Below are 17,147 nucleotides of genomic sequence, written 5' to 3' on the forward strand. Positions count from 1 at the left end.
GCAATAAATTTACTTTTTTGAGAATTGATTGTCATACAGGTATGCATTGTTAGAAATTATATTTGAAATCATATTGCTACATTTTTTTTAGTTGAGAGCAAAACAATCCCCCTGACTTTTTGTATTAGAAATAAGCAGAGCTGGCTTCCTTTGTTTTACACAGTGCTGAACTTAATAATTAGGTCATAATAGCTGAATTTAATAATTAGGTTGTAATAGCTGACTTTATTCCGTCAACTTCCTCACTTAAGTGACACAAAAACTGCCTTATTCCCTACATTTGAGATGAACTATCCATTCAATTCCTTCTAAATAACCTTGTTTCCTCCCTGGGTTTAAAAAAGTCCTCCTGTGTAAGCAGCTGAGTGACAAGTCTTAAAGGTTAAGAGGCTGCAGGGGAGCACATGCTGGTTGCATTTAGGACCCGACCCTGAGAGTGCTACTTTCAGTCAAATGCTTCAGAGAGAACAATAGTGTGTCTTTAACATCAATCCTTCTCAAATACGAATATCTGATAACTCCCAGGTGGGCGCAGAGGGCACCCATTATGTTAACTTAAAATTACAATATTTTGTTTGGTGTATTATCTGGTGAGAGGATTCCTTTTTTTTTCTTTTAATGTGAGGAGGAATGTATAAAGATAAACATTAAACTTAGGGAAGTATTTGTGGTAGGTAATTAAATCTTAGTTCTGTTATTCTATTTGATTTTACATTTGTCCACCTTCTCATGGTCAAGGATTTTTGGTGGGTGAGCTTCGTGTAAAGAGTTGAGGTACTACAGTAAAACATTCACCAGTTGAAAACAGAGTCGAGGCATGTCCTTGAGGATCATGTCACTATAGCAGATATTGGATTTTTATAGGTACAGATCATCCCATCCCATGAGCTCACACTGATTGGGAACACCTTTCATGTAGTCACATAAATATTAGCACTTCAAACAGAAAGACATAATACTTCATACACTCCCCAGATGCACTAACCTACATTTTTTCTGGCAATTCACTTTCCTCCCAAGAGATAAATAGGTACCAGCTAACTCCTGCATTCTTTATTACTTACCATAACCCATGTAAACTTTCAACAAAGTAAATGCATATGAATATATTTCTAAGGAAAGGAATGGAATTAATAAGTAATCGCTAACATAAACAGTATATCACAAGTTAATTGAAAGCTAAATGACATATAGAATGTGAGCTCCAAAAGGAATTTTAGAGATCTCTGATTCATTTTAAAGGCAAGACTACTGAGGCACTGAGAAGTTAAAGGTGGCTGAGGCCATACAGTCAAAGCTTCACAGGTGGGCACTGGTATAAATCATCTAGAACAGTATTCTGGTCTGTTCAGCAGTCCTTCCATAATATGGAAAATGTAAGATGGGAAAAGAAATATTTGTGTACAGTCATCCTATCTGAAATTCACTCATGATTTTTCACAAATAGTTTCTTTATTTTCTGTTAAGAATTATCTAGGATTGTATTGTCCAATCAAGTAGCCGCTAACCATATGTGGCTATTTAAGTCTAAATTAATTAATATTTGGTACAAGTAAAAAAAAAAATTTCTAGTCACATTTCATGTGTTTAATAGCTGCATGTGTTTTTTTAATGGCTTTCCTGTTGGACAACTCAGACAGAGAATATTTCCAGTACTATGGACGAAGCTCTTTAGGACAACAATGATTTAGGTCAGCAATTCTCGATAGCAGCACTATTTAAAAATTGGCATATTCCTATTGTGGGGTAGTTGTCCTCTGCACTGTAACGTGTTCAGCAGCATCCCTATCGCCTATCCCAAGAGGACAGTAGCACCCTCCACTTATAACAAGGAAAAATGTCTCCAGGCATTTTAAACATCTCCCGGAAAGCAAAATTCCTACTCATTCCTCAACCTCACCCCCAAACCCACCCCCACCTCATTGAGAGTCACTAATGTAAGGGGCCACAATGATAAGAATAAAATATTAAAATTGCTTGACATTACCCTCTGAGAATCTGATTTTTTTTAAATTGTTTTAATTGATTTTTAGGAAATTTTGAAGACAAGCAATTTTGCTTAGTTTTATAGGCAGAAACCATGGAGTATAATGAGTTCAGTGCTTTGGGTAATGTCTCTAGATTAACTAAAGGACAATGGGGAATAAAAAGAAGGTCTTTATGATTTTCCAGAAATCATATTGGAGATTAGGCTGCCTGGGTAGCAACTCTCTTTACCTTCTTCAGCATAATCTCAACTCGCTTTAGTTAAATTTTATTATCAGTTATGTGCAGATTTATGTGAGAATAAAATGTAAAAACTTTAGTTAAGCATAAGCTCTCCAAGTTTTATGTGAACATTCTAGTTTGCTGAGCCAAAGGTTTTATATTCCATTTAGAAAAAGAATATATAGACATTAATATGAAAATTTAAAGGTTGAGCCTTCACACTGTTATGGGTGCATTAGTGGAATGATTTCTAGATTCATCCACTAGGGTAAAGAAGTAGTCTACAAATTCAGATTTGTGCTTACGTATATGGATTTTTCTGAAATAATTTTGCTCTTTAGCTTATTTAATAAAAGCTGCTATAGTAAATGTGTCTTTTCATTATTTGATGTGTCTTTAAAAAGCCTTGTGTTTTTAAGATCTTGAAAATCACTAATTAGTTCAGTGCAAGCCTTGAGTGTGCCAAAGTTTTATAAATAAGAAAAAAATGTAGAATTAAGCCTCATAAAAGTATATTTTGGATAGAGTATTCACTACTGTGATGTTAGTGAACCAGGCTGAATCTCCTGTGGAATAACACTATTGATGTTATATGATGTACATTTAGTGCCTGTGGTAAAAACCAGTCTTTTCTCATTGAGTTGATTTGAAAGTTGTAAACATTCTTTAAGTTTTTAATAAATAAGTAGAAAATAAATGGTTCACTGGTCAATTTTCAAGTATATATAGCAAGTTCACTTAACTAATAGATGCTGAAAATATTTAAAACATAATACTTTAGTCATGTTTAATGATTTTCAAAATTAATTCATAATATTCTTGAAAACATACTTTCTGAACTGTTGCTATGAACACTATAATATACTTTCACACTAAGGGTTTACAGGCCAAATAGCATTTTAAATACATTAAATTCTACCTGTTTATGAAGCAATAGGTCACAAGGGTACTTAATAGCATTTTGATATAGAAAAATCTCATGTTTCATAAAATAGTTAGCAAACTAAACCTATTTGTCACTCTTACAATTCTAAAAGTTTAGCTCTGGAATTATTATGAACAACTTAGAAAGGACATAGTACTTTGAAGTATAACTATGATTGATTAGACTAAACTAACTCCAGCACTGCATTGTGTACTACTTTAATCTTTTTGAAAAGTGAATGAACAGCAGATGGCCTAATAAAGACACTGTGTGTGCTTGCCCCGTATGGACTGGCTCTGAGGGGACCACATCAACACTTTAGAACCCGTGTATTTGCAGTACATCCGTCTTAGTGAAGGCAGATGGTTAAAGGAAAGAGTAACTTCCAAACTTTTGGTTATAGTTTGGGGCTGCATGTTTGGATGAAATATTAATAGGACCCAACTTTCACCTCTATACTCTTCTCAACAAAGTTCTATCTCTGATAGTTCAAAATATTTTTGTAAATAAGACTGCTAATGCATTTTGCAGTTATGGCTTTTTAAGGGGGTGCGTTATCACCTATGCTTTCAATTATTACTAGAATATTTTGAGCTCTGCAATTTTAATTACTCATCCGATTGTTAAAAGGAAGAAAATAGAAAATGATAGCATTTGCCAATTTGAATATGAAGGTTGGAATGCCACATTTTTCTTAATTTTTTTCATTCTATTAGAATAAATATGGGGGAGGGCAATACATTGCCATTGTAATTGGAATTTAAAACATACTGTTTGCTAATTTAAAAAATTTATCTTTATATATGAAAGACTAATCAAAAATATTTATTCATAGCATATTAATACATAAGAAGATGTTACTAATTTGAGAAAATGGAAGAGTGGGGGAGAGGAATGGTTTTTAAAAATTTATTTCATGCTCATAGAATGAACTTGAAGTGGTTCAATTAGAATAAAATGTTTGGGCATCTGTTCCTGTTTAGAAAATGAATTCTTTTTGAAAATCAGTGAATTTTAGAAACTCTTTTAATATGGTAATTTTAAAAAATCGGTTTTGTATTCTCTGCTGAAATATATTTATGAAGCAACTTTTTTGCACTTTTTGTGTTTTTTTTTACAGTAATAACAAGTAGTGGCTACAGTCCCAGATCAGCACATCAATATTCCTCACAGCTCTATCCTTCCAAGTAAGTGGTCAGTAGATTCTTTTAGATATGCTAGAAAGCTTTTCTGGAATTATCTCTATTACTCTGTATTCACACAATGTATCAACATTAAATTGAGATACATTTATGTATGTAAAAGTGTTATAGGTAGATACTTGATTTGATTAGTTGGATATATACATATCCTGTACAAATCTAGAAATACAGATATACTCACTTTTATCTGGACAATTCATTTAATTTTGGATATTTATATATTGAGGAAGGCATCAAGTTCAAAACAGAGCACACTGATTTTTTTAGTGAAAATTCTAAAATGCTGACTCATTTAAAACAAATCTAAAAGGATTACATTTTATTCAAACATCACTTTGTAATTTGTTTCATCATTACAGTATTTCATTGGATTTCTAGTCCTAATAAACATATTTTTAAAGATGATACTTTATTATTTTTATAACTAATATAGTCAACTTATTGTGGACAGTTGTAGACATTTCAAGTTTAACTGTATTGGTTGTATACCTTAATTTGGTGGCAATCACCCAGATGGATCAAGAGTTTGGATCCCTGATTTATACACATTTAAATGTTATTTTCTGTAGCAGCTAGAGTGCCTGTCCTTAAGAACAGGCAGGGGATTGGATATCCATGTGGGAACATTATCTAAAATGTGGCATGATAAAAGAAGTGGCATTCCATTTCATTTCAGGAAGCTGCCTACCTTTGCTTTTAAGACTTTTTTAGTTTGGTAAAAAAAAATTGGTAGGGTTTTTAAAGACTTTTGTAGTCATTGCATAGCATTAGGTCATACACATTAACTGGAAATATGCTCACCAGCATTTTAATTAATTGGCCTGAGCTCCATTTTCCTCACATACATATTAATTAGAATGCTATGTCTGGTATAAACGAGAACTATAGACCTAGAAAACACTTTAGATATAATATCTAAACCGAATTTCTCATTTTACAGGGAGATAGAGACTTAGGGGGGTTAAATTATTTGTCCAAGGTCACTCAACTGATCTGTAGCAGAGTCCAGGTTCCTGACATTGACTCACATCCTTTCCTGTATTGTTAAAATTATATTGTGGATAAAGAAGATTACTTCCGGCTATTATAAGGTTTCACTGAATCTAAGCTGTCTGAATTAATATGCAGTCTTTGTTGCCACAGTAATGCTATTTTTCTGATATTTAGGCCCTATCCACACATTCTTTCTACACCAGCAGCTCAAACAATGTCTGCCTATGCAGGCCAGACTCAGTATTCGGGAATGCAGCAGCCGGCGGTCTACACAGCGTACTCACAGACGGGACAGCCCTACAGCCTGCCCGCTTACGGTATTTCTTTCACACCTTCTCTCCTCTCCTTCTTTGGTTATAAGCAGGTAATCCTGCTGGCTAGTAGTTGTGTGTTCTACTAATGAGATGCAACTCAGGAGTGAGATCATTTAGTGACTGAATGCATTTTCCAAACAGACTTGGGTGTGATGTTGCCAGGCATCAAGACAGAGAGTGGACTTCCACAAACTCAGTCCCCATTACAGAGCGGGTGCCTCAGTTACAGCCCAGGGTTCTCCACCCCACAGCCGGGCCAGACACCTTATTCTTACCAGATGCCAGGTAAGCAGCCACACAGGAGACATGTTATATGAGAACGAATTCTTTGAATGAGGCTCCTGGGTTTCAGACTGGAATGGTACAGTCATGACAATGGTTTTAAACAGCAATCCTCTACTCACACAATTCCATCAGAACAGAAACATGATGAAAAATGTTGAATATACATCAAGATATATGACCCATACCCAATTTAAATACTTAAGTTTAAGTTGCGTATAATTGGCAGTAAAGCTGTTCCAACAAAACAACCTCCGAGACAGTCACCATGCCAGCAGTCACATGTGTACCATCTACTTCAGTGATTGCAAAGGTTCACGACCAAAACCACTATTTTCTTGTCAGAATTTCTGAAGTAGGCAATGCTGGTTGGAGTCCATTGAAAGTTGAGTTAGCACCTTTCTAAGTCCCTTTTATCATTGAATGAGGATTTTTTGTCCATCCCTAAAATATCTCTCCCCTACTGATACTGCATTTCTTAATATGAATACTTATATAGTTTGTACCACCTCCCAAATCCTCCATATATGATCACTTTTTAATTTTTCCTCTTGTTTTTGACTCCAATTAGAAATTCTTTTTTAGTCATTGTGTACTAGCTGCAGAAAAAAATTAGTGATGTAGTAAAAACATTAAAAGTTTGCCCTATCTCTCATTTTGTCTATATTGGTATAGTCACAGATTTGGAGCTATATTAGCATGTTTAAGGAACTAGAATTGACATTTGAGTCATTTGACTAAAATGAGATAGTGACTGAGGCCTTTTTAGCTGGGACGGCAGATCCCTCCTCACCAGGCGTGTAGGTCGAAGTGTGTTTGCATACGTGCCACAGACACAGTGAGCCGCACGGCCATGGGCCGTGTGTGAGAGACCGTGAAGACAGTTTCATTTAGTCCTCCAAATACTTTCCTGTTGGACATTCCTGGTCAGGTCATTTTGCATTGATTACATTTTACTGTTCACTGGTAAAATAATCAGCCACCTCAATAATATTTCATTTTACTCCTTAATAAGTACATTCCACTTAACATAATACTAAGTGAATAAACCAGGTGGTGAAAGACAAATACCATATGATCTCATCTTTAACTGGAACCTAATCAACAAAACAAACAAGCAAGCAAAATATAACCGGAGACATTGAAATTAAGAACAAACGGACAGTAAGCAGAGGGGAGGTGGGAGGGGATAATGGGGGGAAAAGTGTGAAGGGTTTTCAGGAACTACTATAAAGGACACATGGACAAAAACAAGGGCGGGGTGGAATCATGGGAGGGAGGTGGGGATGCCTAGGGTGGGGGGGAAGAGGTGGGAGGGAAAAGCAGAAAACTGCACTTGAACAACAATAAAATTCAAAAGTGTTTAATAAAAGTAAAATATAAATGCAAAAATGAAAAAATAGAGAAATAAAAGCTAAAATATTAAAAAACAAGTACATTCCAAAGCAACATATTTTTAAAGCAAATCTGCAAATTAACAGTTCACTTGTTTTTACCCTAATTAAAAAAAAGTCATTGAATAAATTGCTGACCAAATAGTAAATTTTAGAAGGCCCTCAAATCTGAGACTATTGAAATATCAACCCTATGAGTCTGAGCCCTAGCTCCCAGCACTTTTTGTTCTAAGGAAAGAACAGAGGAATGAAAAGACAGGTTGTTGGAAGCACCACTTAATTCTAAGTGGGTTCTGTGTGTTGATCTCTTAAGCTAACCCTCCTCAAATGTTTAACTCAGGTGATTTTTGTATGCAAATGCAGTTGATATGACCACTTGAAAGTTCAGTAGTCTGGAAGTTGCAGTAGTGTGTAAGTAGTCTGTCTGCAGAGTATTTTATTCTGTGAGTGCTTCTACACTTCCAGACACTCAAGCCTTGAAGGTTCACTGCAATCCTTGTTAGTGCTGTTCTAGATGTTATCTGTGTTACGAGAGGGACAGGGTTAAGCACATTTTCCTTATAAATCTCTCAATGTCAAATATCACTGCCTTAACAAAATCAAAAATGTATTTATCTCATCGAGTTCTGAAAAGTGAAATATTTTTATTTTACAGTAAGTACTTTAACAAGCAATTTTTTGTTTACCTGTAGGTTCTAGTTTTGCACCATCATCTACTATTTATGCAAATAATTCAGTTTCCAATTCAACGAATTTCACCGGCTCACAACAGGTATAGTGGTTCCTTTTACTTACACCTTTTATGTTTATTTCTGAGTTTGGAAGAATAGTTTCAGTGCCATATAAGGGCATAATCCCCCAGAATTTGGGGGATCTGTGTAATTCTATATATTTTAGGTATCCTGTTTGTTCAAGTTTTGCCCTTTAAACATTTAAGCTGTGATTATTTTAATCATTTGGCTGGAATTACAAAATGTATTGCATACTTTCCTATAATCTTAAACTAGACATAATTTAGTTTTAGACTAAACAAAATAACTAAACGTAATTTTATTTTTCTTGATAAAACAGTTTGTGAATATTAATTGATTGAACTATAATCAATAATTGGATTGTGCTGTCAGTTTTAGTCCAAAATATCATGTTACTAAATAAAATTCCTCTTGGACTACTGTTGTTTTTTATTTTTTATTTTTTAGGTTACTAGATAGTACGATAGCATAGGGGACAGAGTTACGTCTGTTCTGCTTGAGAGGATAAAAGACTCATAAAGGAGAGGAAAGATTTATATCATAAAATAGATCCAGTGCTCCCTGAATATTTAAATACAGTGGTCCCAATATAAATGTAGCCTGTATTTTGGACTATGGACTGAATACCAATTTATTATTTTAGCAAATACTCATTGAGTACTTAATTCTGTTAGGAACTGGTCTGTATTCAGGGAAATGGGGGATGGGATGGATCGGACATGATTCCCACTTCGTGGAGTTTACAGCCTACTGAGGGAAGCAAATAACAAACCAGTAAACACACACATAAATGTATAATTAGAAAGCATAAGGGGAGAGAACAGGTCCTATTGAAAATATTATTAGAAGTCTAACTTGTGCAGGGGCAATTTTGTGGAAGGCCTTTCAGTGGAACCGACATCTTGGCCAGGTCCTCCAAGGGCTGGGCGAGGAATGAGCACAGAGCAGGGCTCAGGCATAGAAAGCAGCCTGTACCAGACCCCTGGGGAGTGAACAATGTGGTGTGTCTGCAAACAGAAAGCAGGCTGGAGTTCAGTTTGTACTTGAGGGTCCCGTGGGGAGACATGTCTGTGGAGATGGGCAGGGCCCTGCCCACGTAGGGCCCTGTGGTGTATAGGAAGGAATTTTGATTCTCTTCCAAGCCCAACGGAAAGCTATGAAAGGATTTTGAGCAGGAGACTAGCGTCGTGTGATTTATGTTTGGAAAAGATTACTCTGGCTTCAGGGACTTTGGAGGAAGCCCAAAATGGAAGTAAGGACACAAATTAGAAAACCTGTCCGTTGGCTACAATAGGAAGTGAAGGTAGCTTGGACCAGGGTGACAATAGTGGAAATGAAGAGAAGTGAAGGCACTCTTCACTTAGTACCAAAAAGACATTACATTCACAGGAACCTGGTTGCCTGGACCTTTCCAGTATGTAAATTCATCTTCCTTAAGGCTGTAGCAGAGCGCTTCAGCGCACAGGTGCTGGTCAGGCTCTCTGGCTTACAGGCTCTGCCCTGAAACTTGCTGGCTGTCTGACCGTGGGCAGATCACTTAAGCACTCTGTGCCTTTGTCCACTTCAATGTAAAATGGAAATAATGATAATACCGAACAGGGCGTTGGGAAGATTCAATCACTAAATCCACTGGAGGCTTTAGACCAGTACCTGACACAAAGTAATCACTATGTAAACGATCGTTTTTCCCGCTTTCCTCTGAAAAATGTGTTGCTATGAAATTTGTCCAAATATTGCTAAGGGCTTTTTTACTGGCTCACTGGTGATAATGGGGAACATCAAATTTAGAAATGAACAGATAAATAGAATTTTACTTTTCTGCCATACTACTTAATCCTTTTAGACAAGATTTGCTTATACACATATTTACTTATATGGAGGCTTATACACATATTTACTTATACAGAGAATTTCCCTTTTCAGAAATCACATCCAATGTGGATCTTTATTCCCTTATGAACATGCAGTAGGGATGCCTAATCCTGACCAAGGCTGTGTCAGCATTAATAACACTTTGGGCTAAAACACACTAGATATATTAAACACCAATTATGGCAACAAATCCCTGTTCATTATATTAATGTGAAAGGATTTTGAAGGATAATTTAGATCATTGTAAGCTTCTTAAAAATTTTTAGTAAAAAGCAAGTCAGAGGAGTTGACCCATGCTTTTATATTCTCTCTGTAACAAATGGGCAAATTAAATGTTTGAAAATCTCACTAAAAACTTTAAGTCAAGGCCTCAGGTGGCATGTATCCTGTGAAAAGCTGGACAGGAAAGTTATTTATTCATCTTCTTTCATTTACTCTTTACCTCCTGCTAAGAAAGCAAAATTACCGTGATAAAAATCACAGTAATGCAATTGGAGGTGTGCATGGAAGCTGGGAGGGGCAGCCATACCTGCTCCTCGCAGATGATGTTAGAAGCTATATGAGAACAGATGCTGGGAATGTGAGCTGATTTCCTTGTTTTATTGCCTCTTCAAGTGCATAAGACCTGATGGTTTAAATCCTTCAATAAATAATTGTAGGACACAGTGAAGCATATGTACGCTTTAGACAGATTAAAATGTGTGTCTTAGATCTGGTGTGCAAACTCAGCAGGGTAGTTCATGACAATGTGCATGCAGAAGGCGCCCGCAAAATAGTCTCCACTCATTCGGATCATCTCAAAGCTCTGGGCTCCAAAACACACAGAGTCAAATACTAATCTTACAATTTACCATAGTGATAGCTTTTCCTTCAAGCTCTAAAACACACACATATCTTAATTACTGTTTCAGGATTATCCATCTTACACAGCCTTTGGCCAAAACCAGTATGCACAGTATTACTCAGCATCGACATATGGAGCGTATATGACATCAAATAACACAGCTGACGGCACGTCATCCTCAACCTCAACCTATCAGCTGCAGGAATCTCTCCCAGGACTGACTAGCCAACCAGGTACAGATCTTCATCCAGGTGAAATACTTTCATATGTTTTGCTGTGTCTAATAATATTGAGAAAATGGCCCTGGCCAGTGTGGCTCAGTTGGTTGGAGTGTCGTCCCATAACTGAAAGGTTGCGGGTTCGATTACCAGTCAGAGCACATGCCTGGGTCAGTCCCCAGTCAGGTGGCACCCAATCAATGCTGTTCTCTCGCATCAATGTTTCTCTCCCTTCTCTCTCCCTTCTTCTCTCCCTAAAAAGCAATGAAAAATGTTTCTGGGTGAGGATCAATGAATAAATACATACATATGGAGAAAATGGACAGTTAGAACCAAAGCTGAAAGCTCCCAGACAATTATGCTGCTGCTTAGTTGGTGCTAGTACACTGTATAAGATGAACTACTTCTTTCATTTCAGAAAACACTTCTTTTAGATGTGGTGCATTCAGCAGCTTTTAGTTTTAAACGTCAGTGTACATATGAATAAAAAAGGATGTATAAAGGTCAGTGGACCTTTCACCATGCTAATTATTTTGTGAAGATCTTGACAGCCTAGAAAAGTTGGTGAATTAACTCCTTTGAATGTAACTAGCCATATTCCCTTTATGCTTGAGAGACTGTGTAGTTCCTTCCTGTGTGAGTCATCCATACCTCCAGTCAATGAGTGTCCCTGCACTTCTAGGATTTGTAGGATCATTGCTAGGCAGTCTCATATCTTTGTCTAATTAGCACATATTTAAAGTCTAATGTATTTTTTGTTGTCTGATACTTACTTGACTTCTTATTGGAATTGTATTTGCTGACACATATTTAACCCAGATAAAGTATTTGAAGTTTTGCAAGTTTAATGGAGAGTCATCATAATCCCAGTCAAAATTCCAGCAGGAGTTAGTGGAGAAATGATCAAGATGATTCTAAAATTTAAGGCAAAGAAACTAGAACAGCCGGAATATTTTTGCAAAATAAGAATAAAGTTTGAGGGCTTACATTGCCTGATTTCAAGACTTGTAGAACACAGTAATCAAGAATGTGTGGTATTGGCAACGGAATAAAACAGAGGGTCCAGAAATAGACCAATATACATATACTGGGAAATGGATTTTGGCAAAGGTGCAAAGGCAATTGGAGAATGAATACTTTTTCAAAAACTGGCACTAGAACAGTTGGACAGGCATATACCAAAACAAAAATACAAAGAAAACCCACAAAAAAAAGCACACCAGAATTTCGACTCGTAACTCATGCTATATACAATACATGTAAAAACTAGAACTGACTTTTAGAAGACATGGAGGAATCTTTGTGGTCATGGGTTATGTGAAGATTTTATAGATATGATAGATAATTTTCGTATCTTACCAGATCATTGAATTTAAAGAAGAAATTATTTCTACATGTAACTATATTATTCTCTCAACCAAAATCATAACAACACACAGGTCTGGATTTTTAACATATTCTGTGATCTCAGAATTTTAATCAAGGTACATTTAAGTTTGATTTTGCCTTTTTAGATCTGACATACACACAAAAAATAAACACATTTACAATTGTGAGATTTTTCTCTATTACTGATGAAATGTGAGACCTTTAGTTTAAGAGTATGAAAATTGTTTCCCAATAACCAGCCCTGCATTTTGGAATTAAAACAGAGGCCTAATAATTAAAAACACAATTTTTCATAAATCTTTCACTGTTGACTTCTCCCATTTTTAAAATAGAAACATACTTCATGTTTTATAAGACAGAGCTTGTTGTTTTGGATTAGAGATAAGCTCTAAAGAAATAAGGTTGGATCTAAATATCTAAAGCATGGAAGGTACAGTTGTTCCCTATTGTACTGATTAAAGGACAATTATTCAATCATGTACAGTGTTGGCCCAAGAATATGCCTGAGGCAGTTGGTAATGACCAGTGTTATTTGGAAATTGCAAATAGCATTCAGTTATTACTTTACCTTATTAGGTAGTTTGACAATGTTTTTAAAAGAAACATTACCAGGCTGATTAAGAACAGATACTTTAGTTCATTATCTTCATAAAGATCTCTCTTTGCTTTTAACATAAAGATTATCTTAAGTATATATTATACTCTTGATTTGCATTCAGAAAGTTTGTTGACTGTTACCACATTAGAGATATTTTTAGCTCCTCCTTTTTAAAATATTTTAAACATCTTTAAATTTTGATAGGATATAATTAGTGACTTGTAACAATATTATTCTTCACTCTGAGGCCTTGGCAAACATTACAATACATTAGCTAATTAAACTTTACAAGTGCTTCAAAAAAAGTAAGGGATATAGTAAGATCACTCCACTCTGAAAAGATGCCAGTTTTTTTAGGCAGAACTCAGTAGACTTTCCACAGCTTCATGGCATTTCACTTCAGGATAGGAAGGAAAGCAAAGTGCTAATTCATTTAATAGAACGTTGCGAGAGGATTCAGGTAGAAAGAACTGACCACAGTTAACCGCTCTGCCGATCTGCACTTTCCCCACCTGCCGCATTAACGTACCCTGGTGCAATTATCTGAGTGAAATTTGGCAGAGGCTCTGGAATTGACAACTTTCTTCTTTAAAATAAAAAAAGAGGGCGTGTCAACAAATGTTTAATGACCAATTGAGCTCAAGTTCTGGTTTTACCCTTTATCAGAAAAAAGGATATCATCTCCAGAAGATACAGAGGTCAGAACAGTTCCACCTGAACGGTGGCTCCAGGAGCCAGATATAGCCTTGGCCCCTTCAGAACCTGCTCTTTGACTATGAAGTTCTTTTGATGAACTGGTTGGCTCTCACTCTCACAAATTGTATAAAGTCTCTATAACTCTTGACTACGTTTGTAATCTGGAGGGTCTGCTACTATTTGGGGAGGAAGTGTAGTCTAGTGGTTGAAGCAGAAGTTCTGGAATCACACCAGAATTCCACATACAAGCTGTTTTATCTTGGGAAGTTTGGTCCCACATGTCTTCAGTTTTCCCATTTTTAGAAGAGGATAATGAAAGACCAAATTCACTGGGTCAAAGAGAGGTTTATATCATAGAGATAGAGGTGGAGCTAGAGGGAGGATGGAGTTAGGGATCGAGTTAGAGATAGATAAAGAATGTAAGCCCTGGCTGGCATAGCTCAGTGGATTGAGTGCAGGCTGTGAACCAAAGTATCGCAGGTTCGATTCCCAGCCAGGGTACATGCCAGGGCTGCAGGCCATGGCCCCCAGCAACCACGCATTCATATTTCTCTCTCTCTTTCTCCCTCCCTTCCCTCTCTAAAAATAAATAAATAAATCTTTAAAAAAAGGATTTTTATAACAAGAGTGTTTAAAAATCAGTAAGAAAAAGATAGCCTGACTTTTTTAATGGGCAACAGTTATACCATAAAAAGAAGATACCAAATGGGAAATGAAAATATAAAAACAGCATTTTACATCATTACTCGTCAAGAGAATGCTAACCAAATCTACCACCATAACCCCACAATGATGAATATGAAGAGACTAGCAATCTCAAGAATTGGCAAGGATGTGGAGCAACTGGAATTCTTGTTGCTAGTAGGAGAGTGAGTTAATACAGCCCCTTTAGAGAAAGGTGATCAGAGTCTACTAAACATGAATGTATGTCTTTCCTCTGACTCAGCAAACCCTCTGCTAACACATAAATTAGAGGAATCAGAGTTTATGTCCATAAAGACAAGAACAAGAATGTTTGTAGCAACTTTATTCTTAATTGCCTAAAATTCTAAATAACCTGAATGTCTGTGAACAGAATGGATACAGATGACAGTGTACAAATATAATGAAGTTCTGGCCATATCAAGGGAAGAACAACTGTCTCAGTCTACAGGTGTGAACCAGTCACACGGACATAATAAGCAGTGAATAAAGCCAAACATATTTCAATAAACATTTTAAAAAGAAGACAGTACATGGCAAATACTAAAGGTTTAATAAATGTGGAGGTACTCTTCTTAGTTCTTTAAAAAGCTATGCCTTTACCTCCATCAAAACATTTCCACTCATGTTTTTTTTTCAGATTCTTAGAGCCCTTTTAAGATTTTTCAGTAATGGAATGAACCAGTGGTATCAAGTCCTACTTTTATGGAAGCCCAGACACTTCCTGGGAACAGTCTTTTCCCTTCTTCTTCTTGTTCCTTTCACTTCCTTTCCTGTGATAGCTTTTGGCTCCCTGTTCCTTGGAATAGCTGAGCTGTTCCTGCCAAACTCTAATGGATCTAGTCAACCATCAACCACCTGTAACATTACAGTAACTTTGGGATTTTGCACGTTTTTGTCCTTTCAGCTCTTGAACTGTTGCAAGAACAAAGCAGCATTATGACAGGTTAACACCTGAAAAATGATGTATAACAATAGAAAGACAGGTTGTATGGGATGTCATCCCCCCAAATTATTATAAGCTTATTTAATAAGTGGAGGGCTAATTTGATCAGCATTTTATTTGAAAAAATACATTTGATTTACAGGACATAATAACCTCAGGAAAATTCTGTTAAGAAAAACTAAAACTAGAAAAAATTGTGTGTGCCATATTTTAGAAGTTGATGAATGTTTAAATACCTAAAGCCTAATTAATGCCTACTTAATGCAAGTAAGCTGAAACATGATTTGCTCTATGGCAGGGCTACATTCACCTTCAGAACTGAAGAACTTTTTACTCTGCTGTCGGCTCAGCTCTCGCATGGGTGGTAGCAGAGTCTCAGACAGTGAACAGCTCTAGCGATGTTCTAAGAGCAGATAGTGTTTGGAGCAACCACATTTTTTTTATGCTGTCCTGACATGCATGGTGTTTCTCAAAGAAGATGTTATAACCGTTATAAACAATTACAAGTTAGCTGTGTAAAATTTGCTATTTATTTAGAACATCTCAGAAAAAATATTACCTAAATGTTTTCTAGTTTGTTCACATTTGATTATTTAGATAAATATCTGTTCAGCTGTCCTCATAATTATTTTACTTTAATTTCATGATAAAGCATGATAGTCATAACGTCTTTATGTTTAAAAATTACATAACCTAAATGTAGCATCGTTTGCTATCAGGCTCTCATAGAGTGTTTACTTCATGCATATGATTTAAAGCCAATTAAATATAAATCAGATCTATCTCAGTAATTCAAAAAGGTAGCTGCTGTTGCCTTATGCTTTAATATAAAAAACGAGATTCACAGAGATTGAGTAAAATATTTGCTGCCGTAGGGTAAAACTGACTCTTGTTACTCGTGAGGTTTTGCTGCACCTCTACCTTAACCTAATACCCCTTACACACACAGATTTGCCACCGTTCAGCACTTCCTACCTTGTAAGATGCTTCACATCTTACACGTTAGTTTCAGACCTGTCAGACTTTCAGGCATCTGTGGGACATGCAGAAATCAATTAGATACAAAGTCTGAAACTTAACTTGTAGCCTATGTTTGGGTCTTCTCACAGAAGGTGATTAACCTCTGAGAGGGTCAGATCACCCAGATGGTGTGGCATGAGAAGGATGGTGATCAAAGTATGAGACTCTCAAGTGTCCGCATGTAGGGAATGGGAGGAGGAAAAAGTCCATGTCTCCTAGGCAGAGAAGGACTGGTGAGGGACAGTCTAGAACTAGGAGAGTGCAGGGTGTCAGCTGCCAAATAATGGCTCTGAGGATGTGCTGTTTAGGAGGATCCAAGCCCGCATGGAGACCCAGGAAGCTAAGGACTGAATCCATTGCATTTGTCAATGAGGTAATTATTGAGGACTTTGCATAAGAGTAGTTTTAGAGTCTGGATGAACCGAAACTAGATTATGGCAAATTGGATGTCAGGCAGTGGAGAGAGACGTGCTGTCCAGTCCTGTGCTGCTGGCCACACAGAGCAGTTGGGCTCTTGTGACCAGTGCACGGTGAGACCTGCTGTGAGTGCAGACCACGCAGGACTCCGTGTGAAACGGAGGTTATGTAAAACATGCCATTGATAAGCTTTATGTTGATTACATGTTGAAGTGAACATTTTGGATAAATTAGGTCCATTAACATACACAAATAAAGTTAATTTTACATGTTTCTTTATGTATTTTTTAATGAGGCTTGTGAAAATTTTGAATTGTACACGTGGTTCCATTTGGGGCTCTCATTACATTTCTGTCAGACAGCACTAGCATGCAC

At 36.5% G+C, this 17,147-nt stretch overlaps 1 protein-coding gene across 7 annotated transcripts in view; it reads left to right on the top strand.

Annotated features, from left to right (window-relative positions):
* Positions 1-17,147, top strand: part of EYA4 (EYA transcriptional coactivator and phosphatase 4) — a 254,962-nt gene that overhangs the window by 204,215 nt on the left and 33,600 nt on the right. For 4 of the 7 annotated variants that reach the window (XM_036024746.1, XM_036024740.1, XM_036024744.1 and 1 more), the window contains 5 exons: positions 4,254-4,320; positions 5,503-5,645; positions 5,784-5,927; positions 8,011-8,090; positions 10,854-11,037. In XM_036024746.1, the coding sequence (XP_035880639.1) occupies positions 4,254-4,320; positions 5,503-5,645; positions 5,784-5,927; positions 8,011-8,090; positions 10,854-11,037 (618 nt within the window). The remainder of the gene's footprint in view (positions 1-4,253; positions 4,321-5,502; positions 5,646-5,783; positions 5,928-8,010; positions 8,091-10,853; positions 11,038-17,147) is intronic. The other 3 variants (XM_036024743.1, XM_036024745.1, XM_036024742.1) reach the window with 1 other exon arrangement.

The sequence above is a fragment of the Phyllostomus discolor genome, chromosome 4 (assembly GCF_004126475.2).
Source record: "Phyllostomus discolor isolate MPI-MPIP mPhyDis1 chromosome 4, mPhyDis1.pri.v3, whole genome shotgun sequence".
Taxonomy (NCBI): Eukaryota; Metazoa; Chordata; class Mammalia; order Chiroptera; family Phyllostomidae; genus Phyllostomus; species Phyllostomus discolor.